The sequence below is a fragment of the Siphateles boraxobius genome, unplaced genomic scaffold (assembly GCF_051911475.1).
Source record: "Siphateles boraxobius isolate OS27281-9 unplaced genomic scaffold, OSU_SipBor_1 144, whole genome shotgun sequence".
Classification (NCBI taxonomy): Eukaryota; Metazoa; Chordata; class Actinopteri; order Cypriniformes; family Leuciscidae; genus Siphateles; species Siphateles boraxobius.
In genome coordinates, this window is record NW_027508749.1 from 76,624 (window position 1) to 93,895 (window position 17,272).

Consider the following 17,272-nt stretch of genomic DNA (forward strand, 5'->3'; position numbering starts at 1 on the left):
GTATGTTTACCATATATACAGTATATATATATATATATATATACATATATATAAATTATATATATATATATATATATATATATATTAGTGTTGTCAAACGATTAAAATATTTAATCGCGATTAATCGCATTAATGCCATAGTTAACTCGCGATTAATCGCATTAATGCCATAGTTAACTCGCGATTAATCGCACATTTTTATCTATTCTAAATGTCCCTTGATTTCTATTTGTCTCATTATTTTTTCTAATTTTAATGCTCTTATCAACATGGAAAAGTGGATCAGCATTAAGTTTGTTCTTAGCTGTGGTATCCATGTGCTTCTGTCTGAAGTCATCCATTGTAGAGCTTAGATCGGGCCGAAAAAATCAAGCCCGACCCGAGCCCGTGCGCATTGTGTCCGAGCCCGGCCCGAACACATAAACTGTAATTATGAGCCCGAGCCCGATTTAAACCGGTCCATTTTTTTAATACGTGTGTTGTTATAACTGACGTTCTCAACTACTTTCTATGTTACTTTCTCCCGCCCACAACATTTTTGTCCCGCTCCCGCCCGCAAATAGACTCTTTTTTTGTAGGCTACCTCCAAATACTTTCGCCTACGTGTCGCCACCATACACCAGAGGTGGGAGTAAGTCACACATGTGCAAGTCAGAAGCAAGTCTCAAGTCTTAACCTTCGAGTCTCAAGCAAGTCCAAGTAAATTTTTTATAAAGGCAAGTCAAGCCAAGTCAAGTCACTGCCTTATGTCAAGCAAGTCAAGTCAAGTCGTAGCTTGGGTCACAAGTCACTGGCAAGTCATACAAACGTTTGACAATTTCACTGAATTTATATATTAAAATAAGTTAAAACTACAGAATTGTGGACTATGGTTTTATTTGCAACATTTTTTTTTAATATATGCATTTCCACATATAGCTGAGTGGTTACTACAATAAAAATCTAAATGTAACTGAAATTAGGCCAACATTAAAGCATGAAAAAATAAAAATGCCTCAAACATTGCAGAAGACCATTAAAAGGTATTTAAACAATTCACAATTCAAGTATAATTCCTATGCGACCAAAGGCATTCTTCAAACTGGCATCCCCTTAATACAAGTTATATAGTTTTAATTATGAAGTTAAAACCGGCAATAGGTGGCGCCAAATTACCGTATTAATGTACGAGTCATAGAAGCATTCATTTAACTTATGTTCAAAACGGCAGATTCGTTCTGGAACTAAGCAACTCGGTCAATGAATCACAAATACGCATAACTCTTTCTGTGGCTTGTTTGGAACTATTGTCATTGGAGAAATCGAGCAAAAACAGAAAATATTTGGAATATTAGGGTATGTCTAAATGTCACATCACAATATTCACTCTTTGTTTACTGAACTGTTTTATAAAATCATTATCATATTTGCAATCGCGTCAATATTCTGGAAATATTTTTTTAATACCATATGTTATAATATAATACCATATGCTCAGTGGTTCATGTAGGTTGTCTACAAACCGAAAGGTTGGTGGTTCGATCCCCGGTTCCACCTGACCAAGTGTCGAGGTGTCCATGAGCAAGACACCTAACCCCAACTGCTCCCGACGAGCTGAATGGCGCCTTGCATGGCTGACACCGCCGTCGGTGTACGAATGACTGAGTGAATGGGTGCATATATGTAAAGCGCTTTGGTGGCCATTGGGTCTGTGAAAGCGCTATATAAATGCAGTCCATATTTACCAATTATGAAAATAACTCATACTAGGGCATTTTTCTCCACCACATTTTGAATTTTGGGTGCAATATTAATTCTGCTGGTATTTTGATAACATCTAATAGATGTAACCCCTGATAACATCTAACCCTGCTTTAAGAGAAACATAAAACACGACAAAACATTAACAGTTTTCTATGTTGTTTTTTTGTCATTGGAAAGAACGACATATTTGGCTTTAAAGCATGATTTAAAAAGAAATGTGGCAAATGTTATACAAAACATATGACATCATTAATTATCATTTGAATATTGACAACATTAAGCTACATTTGAAAACATAATTATGTATAAAGAGGCATGCAGTTTTGACCAATATTCTCGATTTAAAGATAGTCAAATTAACTATAACAAACAGGTTAAACAAGCCATAGCTTACTTTTAGACGTGGTGAATGAAGTTCGACTGTTCGAGGTTGTGATGGTCGGCCGATATCCTTTGCCAGTTATTATGCGTAAAGCAAATCTTCTTCTATGAATATAGTCAATTTCTAGTGTTTATATCCAAAAAGAAACGATGCTGGGAGATGTTTTTGTATTTAGCGCGCTCACAGCAATGTATGTTTTTTCTGGGCTTGTGCAGTGTCACGCAATCTCGCAGAATCTGATGACTGGCGTCAATGGTTCCGTTGCTTTCATTTTGTTCATCAATTGATGTTGCGATGATAAATGTATATCAAGTCATTCTCGAGTCATTCAGTTCAAGTCAAGTCAAGTCTCAAGTCATTGGATCTCAAGTCAAAGTCAAGTCGAGTCATTTTCTTAATTTAGTCAAGCAAGTCTCAAGTCCTTAAATTTGCGACTCGAGTCTGACTCGAGTCAAGTCATGTGACTCGAATCCCCCATCTCTGCCATACACATCAGCATAAATGCTCCTGATAAATTATTTGTTATTAAAGCATTAACATAAAAAACACTGTTATAACATAAAAGCAAGCAGGTTACTGAGTGCATGGTTTGGCATGACTGAATGCGCGCAAAGTGCGCTCCCTTAATAATTCCTAAAAAGCTGACATCATAGAATCTCACACATCTGTTATTATCAATGAAGCTGACTGCACAATGCATCTTTCATAATATATACACTTTGTTTGTTATAATTTGAGTATTTGCCAGCATACAGAATTCAGCACTGAACAAAAAGTCAGTTTTGAGCAGTGAGGGGAGTCTATTTTAAATGCTTCTGATTGGCCATTGCGTTCAAGAAATCAACACATATGTCTGTGATTGGCTACATCCCTCAACGCTGCAAACATGTTATAAAAAGAAACTCTGGCCTGTAAATCGTTTCTATTTTGTTTTAGTTGTTCTTGTTGCTTTTCTGCAACATATGAATAAAAATGTATTAGTTTTTATGTTTTATTCATAGATATTTCTAGTATGCGGGAGTCCCGCGAATCTTTTTATTCTCCCGTATCCGCACACACAGAGTGAGTGCATTACCGCTCGCGCCCGCCCTCGCACTGGGCCATCAAATCTAGTCCCGCGCCGCACTCCATTGCGTTTAGGGCTGCAACAACTAATCGATAAAATCGATTATAATCGATTATGAAAATCGTTGTCAACGAATGTCATTATCGATTAGTTGGTCTGCTTACGTCACGGGGAGCGTTTACTGGTACGCACACACACGCAAGGTCTCTCTCCCTCAGGCGCTCTGCCGAGCGCGCGCGCTACACGGTTTGGAGCAGTCTCTTCTGTCTCGCATGCGCGCTCTTGCTTGCGCGCTCTAGATTTCGGGAGTTTGAACTAATTCGCGGGCATCAGGGAGCCGCAATCAATATGCGGGAGACTCCCGGGACTTCCGGGATCTTGGGATGTCTGTATTTTGTCTCGAGCATCAGGTTGCACAATCAGTTCGCTCGCAACGTAAGTGATGGATTAAAATAGCGCTACCGCAGAAATAGGTTAAATTAAAACGGTCTTTACAAAGTGAAGCATTAAATACAAAGGCAGTTAATAACAGCAGCAGTAAAATATTGTTTTTTAGTCACTGTACTCAGTGGTTTTCAGCGAATGCTTGTGCACTAATGCATAATTTCTCCTGTCCTTTACTCAAGCCTGTTAGCTTGCTGGGTAACGTTACCTCCATTCCGTTCTCTTTTTATAGCATTTGTCTACTAAGTTTTAATTGTTTTTCAAACGCGATCTACTGCGGCTCTACGTTCACACAATTGTTTTCAGTCTTTCTATATTTATTTAATCAATTTAACCTTATATTATTCTTTTATATATTATATATAATATATATTATATTCATTATCCTTATATTCCTTATATATAATTAATTTTAAATAAAAATTAAATGAATTATATATTTTAGATGTTTTTAGTTTGTTTTTAGTTCAGATATTCACATCTGAACAACATGGGTACTTTCATCGTTATGAAACACATTGATTTCCTTCTCTGTGGGCCTCGAGTGAGTTCACTAGTGTAATAGCGTAAGCTTCTGTGTTGTACGTCACACGCATCACACACACATGACCAGCGTCGGCCAATAGTGAGCCTACGTGTGACGTAGCTCTACGCTATCACACTAAGTTAACTGACTAGAGGCCAACAGAGAAGGAAATGAATAGTTGAAATAAAGTCGTTATTTTTGTTTGTTTTTGCGCACAAAAAGTATTCTCGTCGCTTGATAAACTTAAGGTTGAGCCACTGTAGTCACTTGGACTATTTTAACGATGTCTTTAATGACTTTTCGGGGAACAAGTTTCAATCCCTTAGAAGCCTATGGAAGAGTGATCCAGCTCTCAGATTTATTCAAAAATATCTTAATTCGTGTTCCGAAGATGAACGAAGGTCTTACGGGGTTGAACAACATGAGGGAGAGTAAATACTGACAGAATTTACATTTTTGGGTGAACTATCCCTTTAAAACGGAAAAAACTGAATTTGGGAATAAATAAAACTGAATTTGGGAATAAATAAAACGGAATTTGGGAAAAAATAAAACGGATTTTATAGGGCCCTATAACTCCTTTCAGGACAGCCAGGAACCTTGTAGTTGTGAACAGTTAACATTGCTAGAAACTACATTGCTAGAACTACATTTGCCTTATACAACATTAGGAGGATCAGGCCCGTCCTATCGGAGCTACACAACTCCTTTTCCAAGCTCTTGTTCTCTCCAGACTGGACCATTGTAATGCTCTCTCCTTCCAGCATCTGTCAAACCTCTGCAACTGATCCAGATGCTGCACGAAGAGTGTCTTTATCGAGCCGAAGAGAGCGCAGGTCAATCCGCTCCTCATAAACTTGCATTGGTTGCCAATTGCCGCTCGCATCAAATTCAAGGTGCAATTTGTGCTATTTGTAATAAGCCAAAGGTATTACGGAGCATATTTTTACTCAAACATATAATACACTTATGGTATATTGCTTGTATGCGCGAAGACACTCGTAATGAATTTGTAAAGTACTTGTAACACAAATTAAGTACATGATCACTAGTCAAGCATGTAATTAAACCTTGATGTTTGGCTACAGGACAACCACTGGTGGAAAAAGTATAGTTTGTTGTATTTGAAATATATTCCCTTTTTTCAATAGTACATTGCAAATATAGCCTACTAACAAAAGAAATTTGGACCATCTTGAAATATATTACAAGTGTATTAGCATCATGCTTTTAGCTATTTTCACACACTTTAAAATAATTGTACTTTAGTATATTTGAGAAAAATATACTTGAAGTGAAATTTTTTTATTTTTTAAAAGTGTATTTATTTGCACTTTACTTAAAAATATATTTTAGGTGTATTTTTAACTATGTGCTGAAAATGATCGTAGTAACAATGCATTGAAAATATATATTCTAAATACATTATCATACAGTCATTTTTAAGTTTACTTCATGCTTGGAATTCACGTCATTACTTGGACATAAATTATGATAAAAGCATTGAAAGCCTGTTTAAAACATTTTTAAATAAAATGTATGCAGTTTAACCTATAGCCAAGTAATATTTGTATATTAATGTGCATTTGTTTTTGAAGACAAAGTGTGCAATTTCTAGTATTTGGAATAAGCCAAAGGTATTACTTTACTTTTTACTCAGATATACAGTATAATCCACTTATGATATATTGCTTTATGTTTCGAAGACACTCGTAATGAATTTTTATAATGTACTTTTAACACAAATAAAGAACAGTTTAATATGATCACTAATCAAGCATGTAATTAAAACTTGATCCATTAATACTAACACTTTATGTCCTCTTCTCTTCATCTCTATAGTGATTTAAAATCTTTTTTTAAACATACTGTGTTAAACTAAACTAGGAAGGGTCACAGCACTTACATATTGTTGTCCTACTGTTAGTTTAACTGCTTCTATTGCTCTCCTCATTTGTAAGTCGAAGTTCGCCAGAACATTCTTCAAAATATCTTCCTTAGTGTTCAACGGAAGAAATAAACTTGATGATGACAGAATTTTCATTTGTGGATGAACTGTACCTTTAACTAGTTAAGGATTAAACAGGTCAACATAAACAAGATAAACTTTTTTGGCCCGTTATACGCGGCATCATCATCATCATCATCATCATTATCATCACTCACCGTCCCGGATTTCGTTCCCGCGGCTGCAGTTACTGCAGATGTGCTTGATGTGACCGGAGATCACAAACGGAGTGTTGTTGTTACCGGGGGCGGTGGGCTGCCGTAGCTTGACCAGGTTAAAGGCTCTCCGTTTGCGCGGTTTCTCCGCGGACGATGACGAGGATAACGATGAAGAAGATGATGCGTCCTCCCGTAACCGAGATGTGATCCAGGTCCCGTGCGCTCCCGTGAATGCGGGACCCGCCATGACGGATCCGCGTCTATCTGTCACACCCCGGGATGGTGCGGATACCGATCGGAAGAGCGCGTGCATTACCGATCATGCCGAGCCGCGCAAACAGTCCTGTGCGCGAGAGCACACGGTCAAAAAACCGTTGGCCCACCTGAGTATAAGCGCGGGCGCGCGCGTGTGTGTGTATGTACACTCATACACCAGCTGATGTAAGACACTCTCCTAAATCGGTATTTTTTTCAATATATCACACCTTTAAAATCCCGGTAATCCTTCGGCAACACTCGTGATCTCCGTGCGAATGACAACGACTGGCGCAGATTTGTTTATCATGAGCGGACGGATGCGCCTCTCGGTATCATCACTTCAAATTCATCAAAGTGACGCAATGCCGTGAAGTCCACGTAAAAATACGCGGACTGGAATCAACCGTTAACGGGAGCAAATTAACGGATCCTACTACGGCGAGAACCTGTCTTATGAATATTAATGAGCCAGCGTGACGTTCGTCCAGCAGGCACACCTGATTGGACGCCGTTTTTAAGTGGGCTACTATGCTGAAGGCTTGGCTCATTAATATTAATGATGCGACGTGACGTTGGTAGGACTTAAACAGCCTTTAACATCTAAATCTATTTTTATTCGTGATTAGCTCTATTTATTTATATTGTACCTTTTCTATCACATTATGTTTTGTTACCAAGCAGCGTGACATGAGAGCTAAGCCTTCGCCATAGTATTATTTACTCCGGTCACTCAGTCCTTACCGAGAGAATCCAGACCGGATCTAACGGAAGACCCCGCCTACGTCACCGTATTTTGAATGGTGTCTGAAACCTGTACTAAAATAATAATAATAACGGTGCATTTCCCCCCAATATTGTCTGTGATTTACCTATTGCTAAATTATGCTTATCTATTGGTCAGAGAAATTATGTAGATTGAACGAATATCCCTATATGATCATAAATCCCTATTTCCCTACTTTAAATACCATAAAGATATTTAATATACAGGTTATAGCCTATCTATTGATAGATTATTTTTCTTTCCGCAAAAGAAAAAATTATAGCAAAACCTTAAAAAATAAAGAAAAATAAGAATAAGATTAAACTAAATGAACAATTTATTCATATAAGTAAATAAAATCTAATCAATACAGTATCACAGTGAGTAGAAATAAATGAAGAATATAACACAATAGAAGTTAAGTATTAAATATTCTCTAAATAATATTCACACATATTTCTAATCTACATTTTTCACAGAATAAATTGGGTCTCCTGGGGAATTCTGGTAAATGTAGAGTAAATGTTTTTGAACAAACTGTTAATAATACAAACAGTTACAAAAAATGTAAAAAATAAATAAATAATCTAACAGTCCCATACAATTTTTTACACATACAGTGCCTAGCATAAGTAAACACACCCATGCTAATGTTGACTAAAAAGAGGAATAAAAAAATCATCTTTTGGAAGTTGATCGTAATGCCTTAATTAAAAAAATGGTGTTATTTCAGTTATGCTAATAGCTGGTTTGATTTGCATTGAGAGATGATCTTATGGAAAGTTCTCCATGCCAATCTCTAGATATGATGAAGGGAATGTGATGATGTGGGATATTTTAATCCCAAAGGCCAAGGGAACTTTATCCGGATGCATATTATCCCGGATCCATGAAATAACTGGCCTTTAAAAATAAAAATCTGCTGTCTCTATGGGAATTTAACATAGGGGTGTACTTACTTATGCACCCTGTATTTTAAGGAAGAATATTTATTTATTTACGATACATTATTCATTCACAAAGAAAATTGGTGTCCTTAAAGGTTGGATTTTTCCTCATTTTTTTAATTAAGGCATTACAATCAATTTCCAAAAGATGATTTTTTATTCCTCTTTTTAGTCAACTTTAGCATGGGTGTGTTCACTTTTGCTTAGTATATTCTAATAAAAGCTTCATTTTAATATTTTAGGAATGGGGTTTCTCGCACAAGAATGAGCATCTGAAAGATTGAATAAATAAAGAGGAAATATTGTGGGTTGGTTAATGTACAGCATCATCACACATATTTGCTATAATATGTGCAGATGTTTGATCAACTGAGCTTTTTACAGTGTGTTTGCTTCACTAAACTGACCCCAGAACAGAAGCAGCACTGAGAACATGTGCAGGTGAAATATTATCCATGATAAATCAAACCATGACTCACATGATGACTGGAATGAATGCTTTCTCTCTCAAAACCTCCAGCAATGTGTGAGAGAAAATCAAGTATGACATTAATCATGTTTGAAAATGTATATTTGTTTGTGTGCCTTTGTCACAAACCAGCGGTGCAGTTAATATGTGTGTGTGTGTGAATGAGGTGAATCTCCCGCAAGCATGTTCAGGTCACATGATGCAACCCCTAATTAACTAAATAATGAGATGAAAACATCTGCTGGGAATATGCCAAAAAAAAAAAAACACCTTCATTTCCTTTATGCAAAATTATATATTACCTTTTTGGAAATGCAACCTGGACCCATTTTCAATACATTTATCCGATTACCTAATAGCTATATATTCCTGGAAAAAAGGCTTAATTTACAGAATAATTACAAATGAATGCTCATGTAACTAGTAAATGCCAGTGTTTGTAAAGCGACTGATTCTCGGAATACAGTGTTTTGTAACTCATCCTTCTGCAGTTTGACTCGTCACATAGACAAACAGTTTAATCCATACTGTTATGCAATCATATTCCTTTAACACACACACACACACACTGGTAATACATCTGACATCTAACACTTTTTAGTGATTGGCTTATTCTGAGCTGAATTCTCAGCATTACACACAGAAACACACATGTAGTGTTTTCATATGTTATGGGGACTTTCCAGAGATGTAATGCTTTTTATACTGTCCAAACTATATATTCTCTTCTCTTACACTACCCCTAAACCTGCCTATCTCACACACACACACACACACACACACACACACACACACACACACACACACACACACACACACACACACACACACACACACACACACACACACACTACCCCTAAACCTGCCTATCACACACACACACACACACACACACACACACACACACACACACACACACACACACACACTACCCCTAAACCTGCCTATCTCACACACAAACACACACACACACACACACACACACTAACCCTACCCTTAAACCTACCCATCACGCACACACACACACACACACACACACACACACACACACACACACACACACACACACACACACACACACACACACACACACACACACACACACACACACACACTACCCCTAAACCAACCCATCACACACACACACACACACACAGCCTGCAGGCGAGTATCAGATGAGTATCTGTTGTGTCTGGTCTCACAGTATATTGATCTCTCCGCTCAACCACAAGAACAGCAGTAAAATACATGAACACTCCAGCAGTGTTGCTATTGGGTGACACTCGACAATAAGGTCTCATTGTTAACATTTATTAAAGCTGCCGTCTGCAACATTTTTTTGATCATATTCAGTGAAATCGACACTATAATCCGACAGAACAACATAAATAAAGTGGTTTTAGAAAAAAAGCCGAGCTTCTAACTCCACCTGGAGCGTGTTATTTGTTTTGCAAAAATCCACCCGTCCCGGATCATCGGGTCCAATCAGCGCTAGGGGTGGGTGAAAAATTCGATTCTTAGATGCATCGCGATGCGGACGTGGACGATTCTGAATCGATTCAAAAATGTCAAAAATCGATTTTCAAAAAAAAAGTAAAAATTTTTTTTTTAGATATGTAGCCTATTTATAATGACGTAATATTGACGGAACGCAAAAGACGGAACTCTGAAGCGCGGAAGTGCAGTGCCCGGACCGTCTGTCTGTGGCGTGCGCACATAACAGAGACGCGATGGCTGAGCGCGAAATCCAAACACCCTCCTCGTTAAAAGCTGACGTGTGGAAATATTTTGGCTTCTATGAAGTTGAAGGGGGAAAGGAGCTGGACAAGAGCCACACTAGTTGTAAGCTTTGTAGAATAAAACTAAAATATTTCGGCAACACGACAAATATGAGAAGCCATATGACACGTTTCCACCCAGAGGAGGAAAAACACTCGGCTGTACCAGAGCCGTTTCTCTCTATGGCTCTGGGCTGTACCGGTGTTCAGACGATTTCTGCTGCCTTGTCGAAAAATGCTACCCAAACGCGAATCGATCATAGATAATGTTGATTCATTCTCTATTGTTTCCATAATGGTGTAAATCTCACAATATTATAACATTGTTTATTTCATTTTAATCAGGGTAAGTGTATGGGGAGCATATTTTGATATTTTAAATGAACTAGCAATTATCACATTTGATATAACAAGTAAAAATTATATTTTTATATGAAATAAAATTATAATAAAATTCGAAGTTAAGAGTACAGTATAATGTACTGTTTTTATTTTTAAAACGGTGTGAAAAGTAAAAATTATCATCAAATATTCATCTTTGACCTGTCAAAGTTTCCTACAAGTCTCCACAGCAAGGATGCATAGATTTATGGGCGTGGTAAGCAGAAGAAAAATGAGTCTGCACATGCACCAGTAAGTAGCACATCTCGATGCGTAGCATGAATCGTCAGAACACCTGTTGTTGTTATATTATTAATTTACTACAAGTATGCTGCTTGTTCAGGCACACATTTATTTTCCTGTTGGTTCTTTGCAATGTTAATAAAATATATTGTACGTTAATTCTTTATGGGTCATTACTTTGTACTTTTAAAGCAAAGTATTTATATTCACACACACACACACACACAAAAGATTCAGATAATCGATAATCGCTTTAGAATCGAATCGCAGGCCTCTGAATCGTAATCGAATCGAATCGTGAGGTGCCTAGAGATTCCCACCCCTAATCAGCGCAGGGGGGTGTGAGATCTGACTGTCAATCACAGGTCGTGCACACGCCCCCTCGCGCACGTTACAATCACATGCACACGCCTGAGGTTCGCACAGTAATGAAGAGTGATGGCGGAAAAGATTTCCAATTCCTCGGTTAACCTCAAGAGCTAGGAGGTCAAAAACAACACAGGAAAAGAGAACACCTGCTGAAAATAAAGAAGTAAAGAAAGAAAGCGACCGTAATTAAACCAGGGTCAACATCGGATCGGCATTTGAAAGGTGGAGAGATTTACGTGATTCATTTGGGTTCAAGCTGGATGCAGAGCTTGCAACATTTCTTCTCCACAGGTAATTGTGCTTTATCAACCAGTACCTTTATTTCTTAGTGTTATGTTAGTAATCTAAGTATGTTTGCCCTAATGTGTTGGTATGGATAGCTAACGTTAGCACTTGTTGGGCAGGTTCGTTAACTTTGTTTGCACTGAAATCCGTGTGAACATAACGTTAGGTGGATAAACATGTCCAGATGAAGGGATAAAGTTCGGCTTTTTGGAAGAAACAATCCGACTCTATCTTTCTTACGAGAGTAAGAACAGTAGTAAAGCTACTGTTATTGTATGTGCTAACGGTAGCTCTGATATATAAGCAATAGAACAATGTACAATGACCATGTCTGCCGCATATACCATACAGTAATAATAGCGTTTCAGACGGACGATGGTGTTTATTTACGTTTAATTGGTGGGTAATCCATTTCGTAACAATCTACTCCAAAATAACAAAACAACAATAACAAAATACTTCATGGTGTTGATGGATGCTGATGAGACGGGCGTGATCACAATAAATCTGTTGCACACGCACTGACGAGCACGGACTCGGTGGGAGGGTATTCGTTGATAGTGGGGGAGGGGCATGAGAGTTGTAAACATTCAAAATGTTGCCTAAGTCCACTCAATCTGCCAGACTTGCCGACTGCAGCTTTAATAGATTAACTACCGTAAACTAACAGTGCGAAATATATTTTTACAACATTTACAGTAATAATCATTGTTAATGATAAAATAATTTCTTCATTGTTTGTTCTTGTTCACAGTGCATTAACTAATGTTAACAAATACAACTTTTTTGTTGAAATGAACATTAACTAAGACTAAAAAATGCTTTATAAGTGTTTTTCATTGTTAGTTCAAGTTAAAGAGGCTGTTTGTAGAAGTCATTTAAAGCCTTTTTTAAATTGTTAAAAAAATATTAAAAACATGAACACAACAAAATTATTAAAATTAAAAAAACTTAACACGTAAAATATGCTAAAAAAGGATAATTCAATATATTATTAAATACTATAATAGTAACTAATACTTCACAAAAGAATACTGAGCGACTGGACATGTTCGTGATTTTCAAACTTTAATCTTTTGAAAAGTTTGTAAATTTAAAAGTTTGTAAAATGCAAAAAAAAGAGGAAATTATATATGAAACGATAATAACAACAAAAAAAGTTATATTTAAGAAAGAAAATATAAGATAAATATAAGAAAGAAAGACGTGAGCATCTTGGATGACGTGGGGGAGAGCAAATGATCAGGACATCTTAATTCTGAAGTGAACGAATCCTTTAAGGCCACAACAGTTCGTCGGGTCAGTACCTTAAAGGAACATCTTTGTATCTTATTCACCTGTAAAGTAGTTCCTTAAGTCTACATTTTACTACTATAGGATACTAAACTGCACCTTCTAGGAGTATATAAGGCGCAACGTTGTCCAGTGACAATTCACTGATAAAAATGATTCTGTGGTGAAGTAAATGCACAGAAAAAACTCTTGCCTGAAGTAAAGTAAATCTTCAGGCTTCAGGCAAAATCTTCAATCTTCAAAAAAACAACAAAAAAAAACGAAGTAAATCCGGAAACGCTTCATTTTGCAGTACAGTACTTACAGTGTACTTACCTAGATAGTACGAGGTAATATAAGGTAAGTACATGGGTTAAGGGTAGGTTCAGGGGTAGAACCCAGTTATAATAAGTACTATAAATAACTATAATAAGTACATAGTATGTACATGGGAAACAGGACTGTAAAATGAAGCGTTACCGTAAATCCTATATTAGTCAATTCAAGCTTGTAGAAATTAAAGCGTAAATCTCAACGATAAGCAAAACCTACTCAACTTTTCTAATACTGGTGTTCCCATCATGCACTGGGGTATGAATAATTAATAAGGTTGATTTTTTCACAGTTTTCCAGCTGTATTTACACCGTTTTATCATTGCTTTTATTGTTAGGTTTAGTAACTTGGTATTTTGTGACATCTGGATTTATTTTCTACTCAAAATGACACATTCATAATTAAAAAACAATCTATCGAATGTTACCGTCATTGTATGTGTACCAAGTATTGAGGTGTCTGTGTTAAGATTCTATGTTACATCTAGAAACAGTATTGAATCTATACAATGTATACTATATTATTTATATAGATGTTTTTAAGGAAAGCATATACTGTAAAAGTGTGGTTTAATTCAGTTGTATATTGTTTGAGTGAAAAGTTAATTATGGTAAATTTACTAACCTTACACTATAAAAAATGCTGTGTTGTTTTAACCCAGTTTGCGGTCAAATATGGACAAACCCAAATGTTGGGTTAAAAATGTAATTTAAAATTTTAACGCAACGGCTGAGTTAGTCCATATTTGACCCAAAGTTGAGTGAAACAACCCACCATTTTTTAGAGTGTAGTTAAGTAGATGTTCCTTAATTCTATGTGACATTAAATAAATTAAATATAATTAAGTAGTATTTACTTAATTACTTCAATTAAATGTCAAGTGTCAATTAAATGTCAAATGAATGTTAAGTTCAATAGTAAGTAGATTTTACTTGATAATAACAGGTAAGTTGTACAGAAGTAGCAGTAAAATTTACTTAAAATTGTTACGAGTATTTTTTCAGTGAAGCTGTTGTTCACCTATAAGGCACAGTTTTTGCATGTTTTTTCTGACAGTGTAAAGTCATACAGGTTTGGAGTGAGGATGAACAAGATCTGAAACACAATGCTGCTTATATAAAGCCTGTCTTTAATCTTTACCGCGCTCACGTCACGACTTTCTCAGCCTCTGTAAGATCAGCGCATTGAACTGTGAGACTCACCGGTGCACATGAAGACAGTGCTGAGTTTATATCTGTGCATTCACGAGTCTGTGCGTGTGTGTGTGTGTGTGTGTGTGTGTGTGTTTCCCCTTCAGAAAGAACATCTGCATCTCTGAATGAACACACCTCTGGATCAGCTTTACCAAAACATTCTTTATAGTAATTTGGAATTTACCATGTAACTATATGGATATGGAAATCATTCAGTACCATGGGGTAATACCATGTTTTTAGACATGCACCATGGTAATATTGGGATCTTTTCAAAGGAACCTTGGAGTAGATACTCTAAATATAAATAACATGGTATAAGCCAATGCAGGATGGTATTTTTGAAGTAGCTTGGAGTCATAAATATAGTAGCACGTTTGGTGTGTTTGGTACCTTATCAAAGTTCATATACTATGGTATGTTCTATTAAATTTGGTCTGTCTGACCGCTCAGTATACCATAGTATTATTTTTTGGACACTGTACCATGGTAATCTTTGTAATACTCTGGAGTGACATGTAAATAGTACAATATGTATATGGTAATTATTCAGTGCCATGGTAATATCATGTATCCATAATATTGGAAGTACTTTGGAATAAATACTCTAAAGAACATGTTATATATGAATGCACCATGTTTTTTTTTTGTGCATATATACCATGGTATTTTTTTAAGTAGTTTGGAGTACTATCTAAATATAATTGCATATGTAGGCTATATGGTATACATTGCTACTATATCAAAGTTCATATACCATATTTTATATTTATTCGTTTAGATCTTGATATAGTTCGTAGCATGTGTGTATTTGTTAAATATAATACCATGTTTTTTGCTCATGTATCATGATACAATTTTTTTTTTTAAATACTTTGGGGTAAATACTCTAAATAACATGATAAATATAAATGCTCCGTTTTTATTTTTTGTATATACCATAATATAGTTTGGAGTACTATGTAAACATGTATCTATATGGTATTCATTAGTACCATATCAAAGTTCATATTCCATGGTATTCCTTAAATACTGTGATATTTTCTCATGTCTATATGTTGATCACTATTTTTGGACACTACTATGATAAAAGTATGTGTTTTTTGGACATGTACCATGGTAATATTGGGATTATTTGAAGTATCCTGAAGTAAAAATACTGTACTCTAAATAACTTGGTATATGCAAATGCACCATTGTACTTTAGAAGTAGTTTGGAGAAATATGTAAATATTATGCACATGTGTATTTGGTAATGGTAATTCCATGTTTGTTTGTTTTTTGCACATGTACCATGGTAATACTGGAATTTTTTTTAAGTACTTTGGAGGAAATACTCTAAATAACATGGTATATATATATATATATATATATATATATATATATATATATATATATATATATATATATATATATATATATTAGTGCGCCGTGTTTTATCTTTTGACTTGTGTATTATGGTATTTTTTTTAAATAGCTTGGAGTACTATGTAGTAAATGGCATGTAGGCTATATGGTAATCATTTTGTACCATATCAAAGCGCATTTACATGGTATTCTTTATTTGGTCAGGTCAAACTTATCACTATTTCTGGTAAAAGGCAAGCACATGTTTTCAGACTTGCACTGATGACATTCTTTAACTGCCACCCTGCTTCCATCCAATATGAACATGGTAATCGTTATATTCCATCAATAGCATGGTATATTACCACAGCACAGTAGTGAACGCGCACACTCACCTGTATGTAATGTGTAGGACAGCCTGGTTTCGTTCAGGTACGGTGTGTCGCTCTTGGATCGGGCTCTTCTGATGGGCCGCCGGTCCACATCGTCCTGCTCGGGCGCCGTCGCCATCAGAGCCGCGGGACCCCCGGTGAAGCCCCGGTTACGGTAGAGACACGGCAGAGCGCGAGCAGGGGGAGGGATGGAGACTCCTCGCTCCGTTAACCGATCAACCGACACGACACACGCGAGACACAAGCGCACGGACCGTCAATCGCATCCCGCCCTGATGCAGCACACGGATGAACGGAAACATCCAAATCCTGCTGCCGTATACCGTTTCCAACCGGGATGACGTGGTCCGCACGGAGAATCTGCACTGATGCGGCGGAGAGCGGATTTTCCGCGAGCGCGTTCCTCATTCACGCGTTACACACGCTAGGTCTACTGACACATGCATGCAGATGCAGTAGTATAAACACCGGTAACACGGCACCGATCTCCGTGCAGCTGTGACATCATCAGTGCCGATCAATGATCCGGAGCGCTTCAACTGTCTACGGTTCAGAGCTGACTCATTCTGAAGGATACGATAGAAATGCACACGATTGTAGCCTAACTTACCATGCGAACCGTAATAAGAACACAGAAATGTGACAGGGTCATTAATGGTATTCGGTGCCTTCTGGACATCATCCAAAAATGTAGAAAATCAAACTCAGCTTTTAAAGACACTTTTGTTTTGTGTAATCATAATATGGTGATAAGGTCAAGCTCGGGGTAAATAAATGTATCCATTTATTAAACAAAATCAATGAAATTTTATATCAGAAATGTATATCAAAACAGTTTAAATACTCATGATTCTAATTTATGGGCATTATGTACATTTTCTTAAATAACTCATGCCCCTTTGTCCTTTTAAAAG

The 17,272-nt window shown here is 36.6% G+C and overlaps 1 protein-coding gene across 7 annotated transcripts in view; it reads right to left on the minus strand.

Moving 5' to 3' along the window:
* LOC143738499 (phosphatase and actin regulator 1-like) overlaps positions 1–16,903 on the minus strand; it is a 44,115-nt gene extending 27,212 nt beyond the window's left edge. For 4 of the 7 annotated variants that reach the window (XM_077230471.1, XM_077230472.1, XM_077230470.1 and 1 more), the window contains exon 1: positions 6,328–6,944. In XM_077230471.1, coding sequence (XP_077086586.1) covers positions 6,328–6,640 — 313 coding nt within the window. In that variant the 5' untranslated portion in view covers positions 6,641–6,944. Of the gene's footprint in view, positions 1–6,327; positions 6,964–16,361 lie in introns of those variants that run through there. The other 3 variants (XM_077230476.1, XM_077230475.1, XM_077230474.1) reach the window with 3 other exon arrangements.
* Between the last annotated feature and the right edge of the window lie 369 nt (positions 16,904–17,272).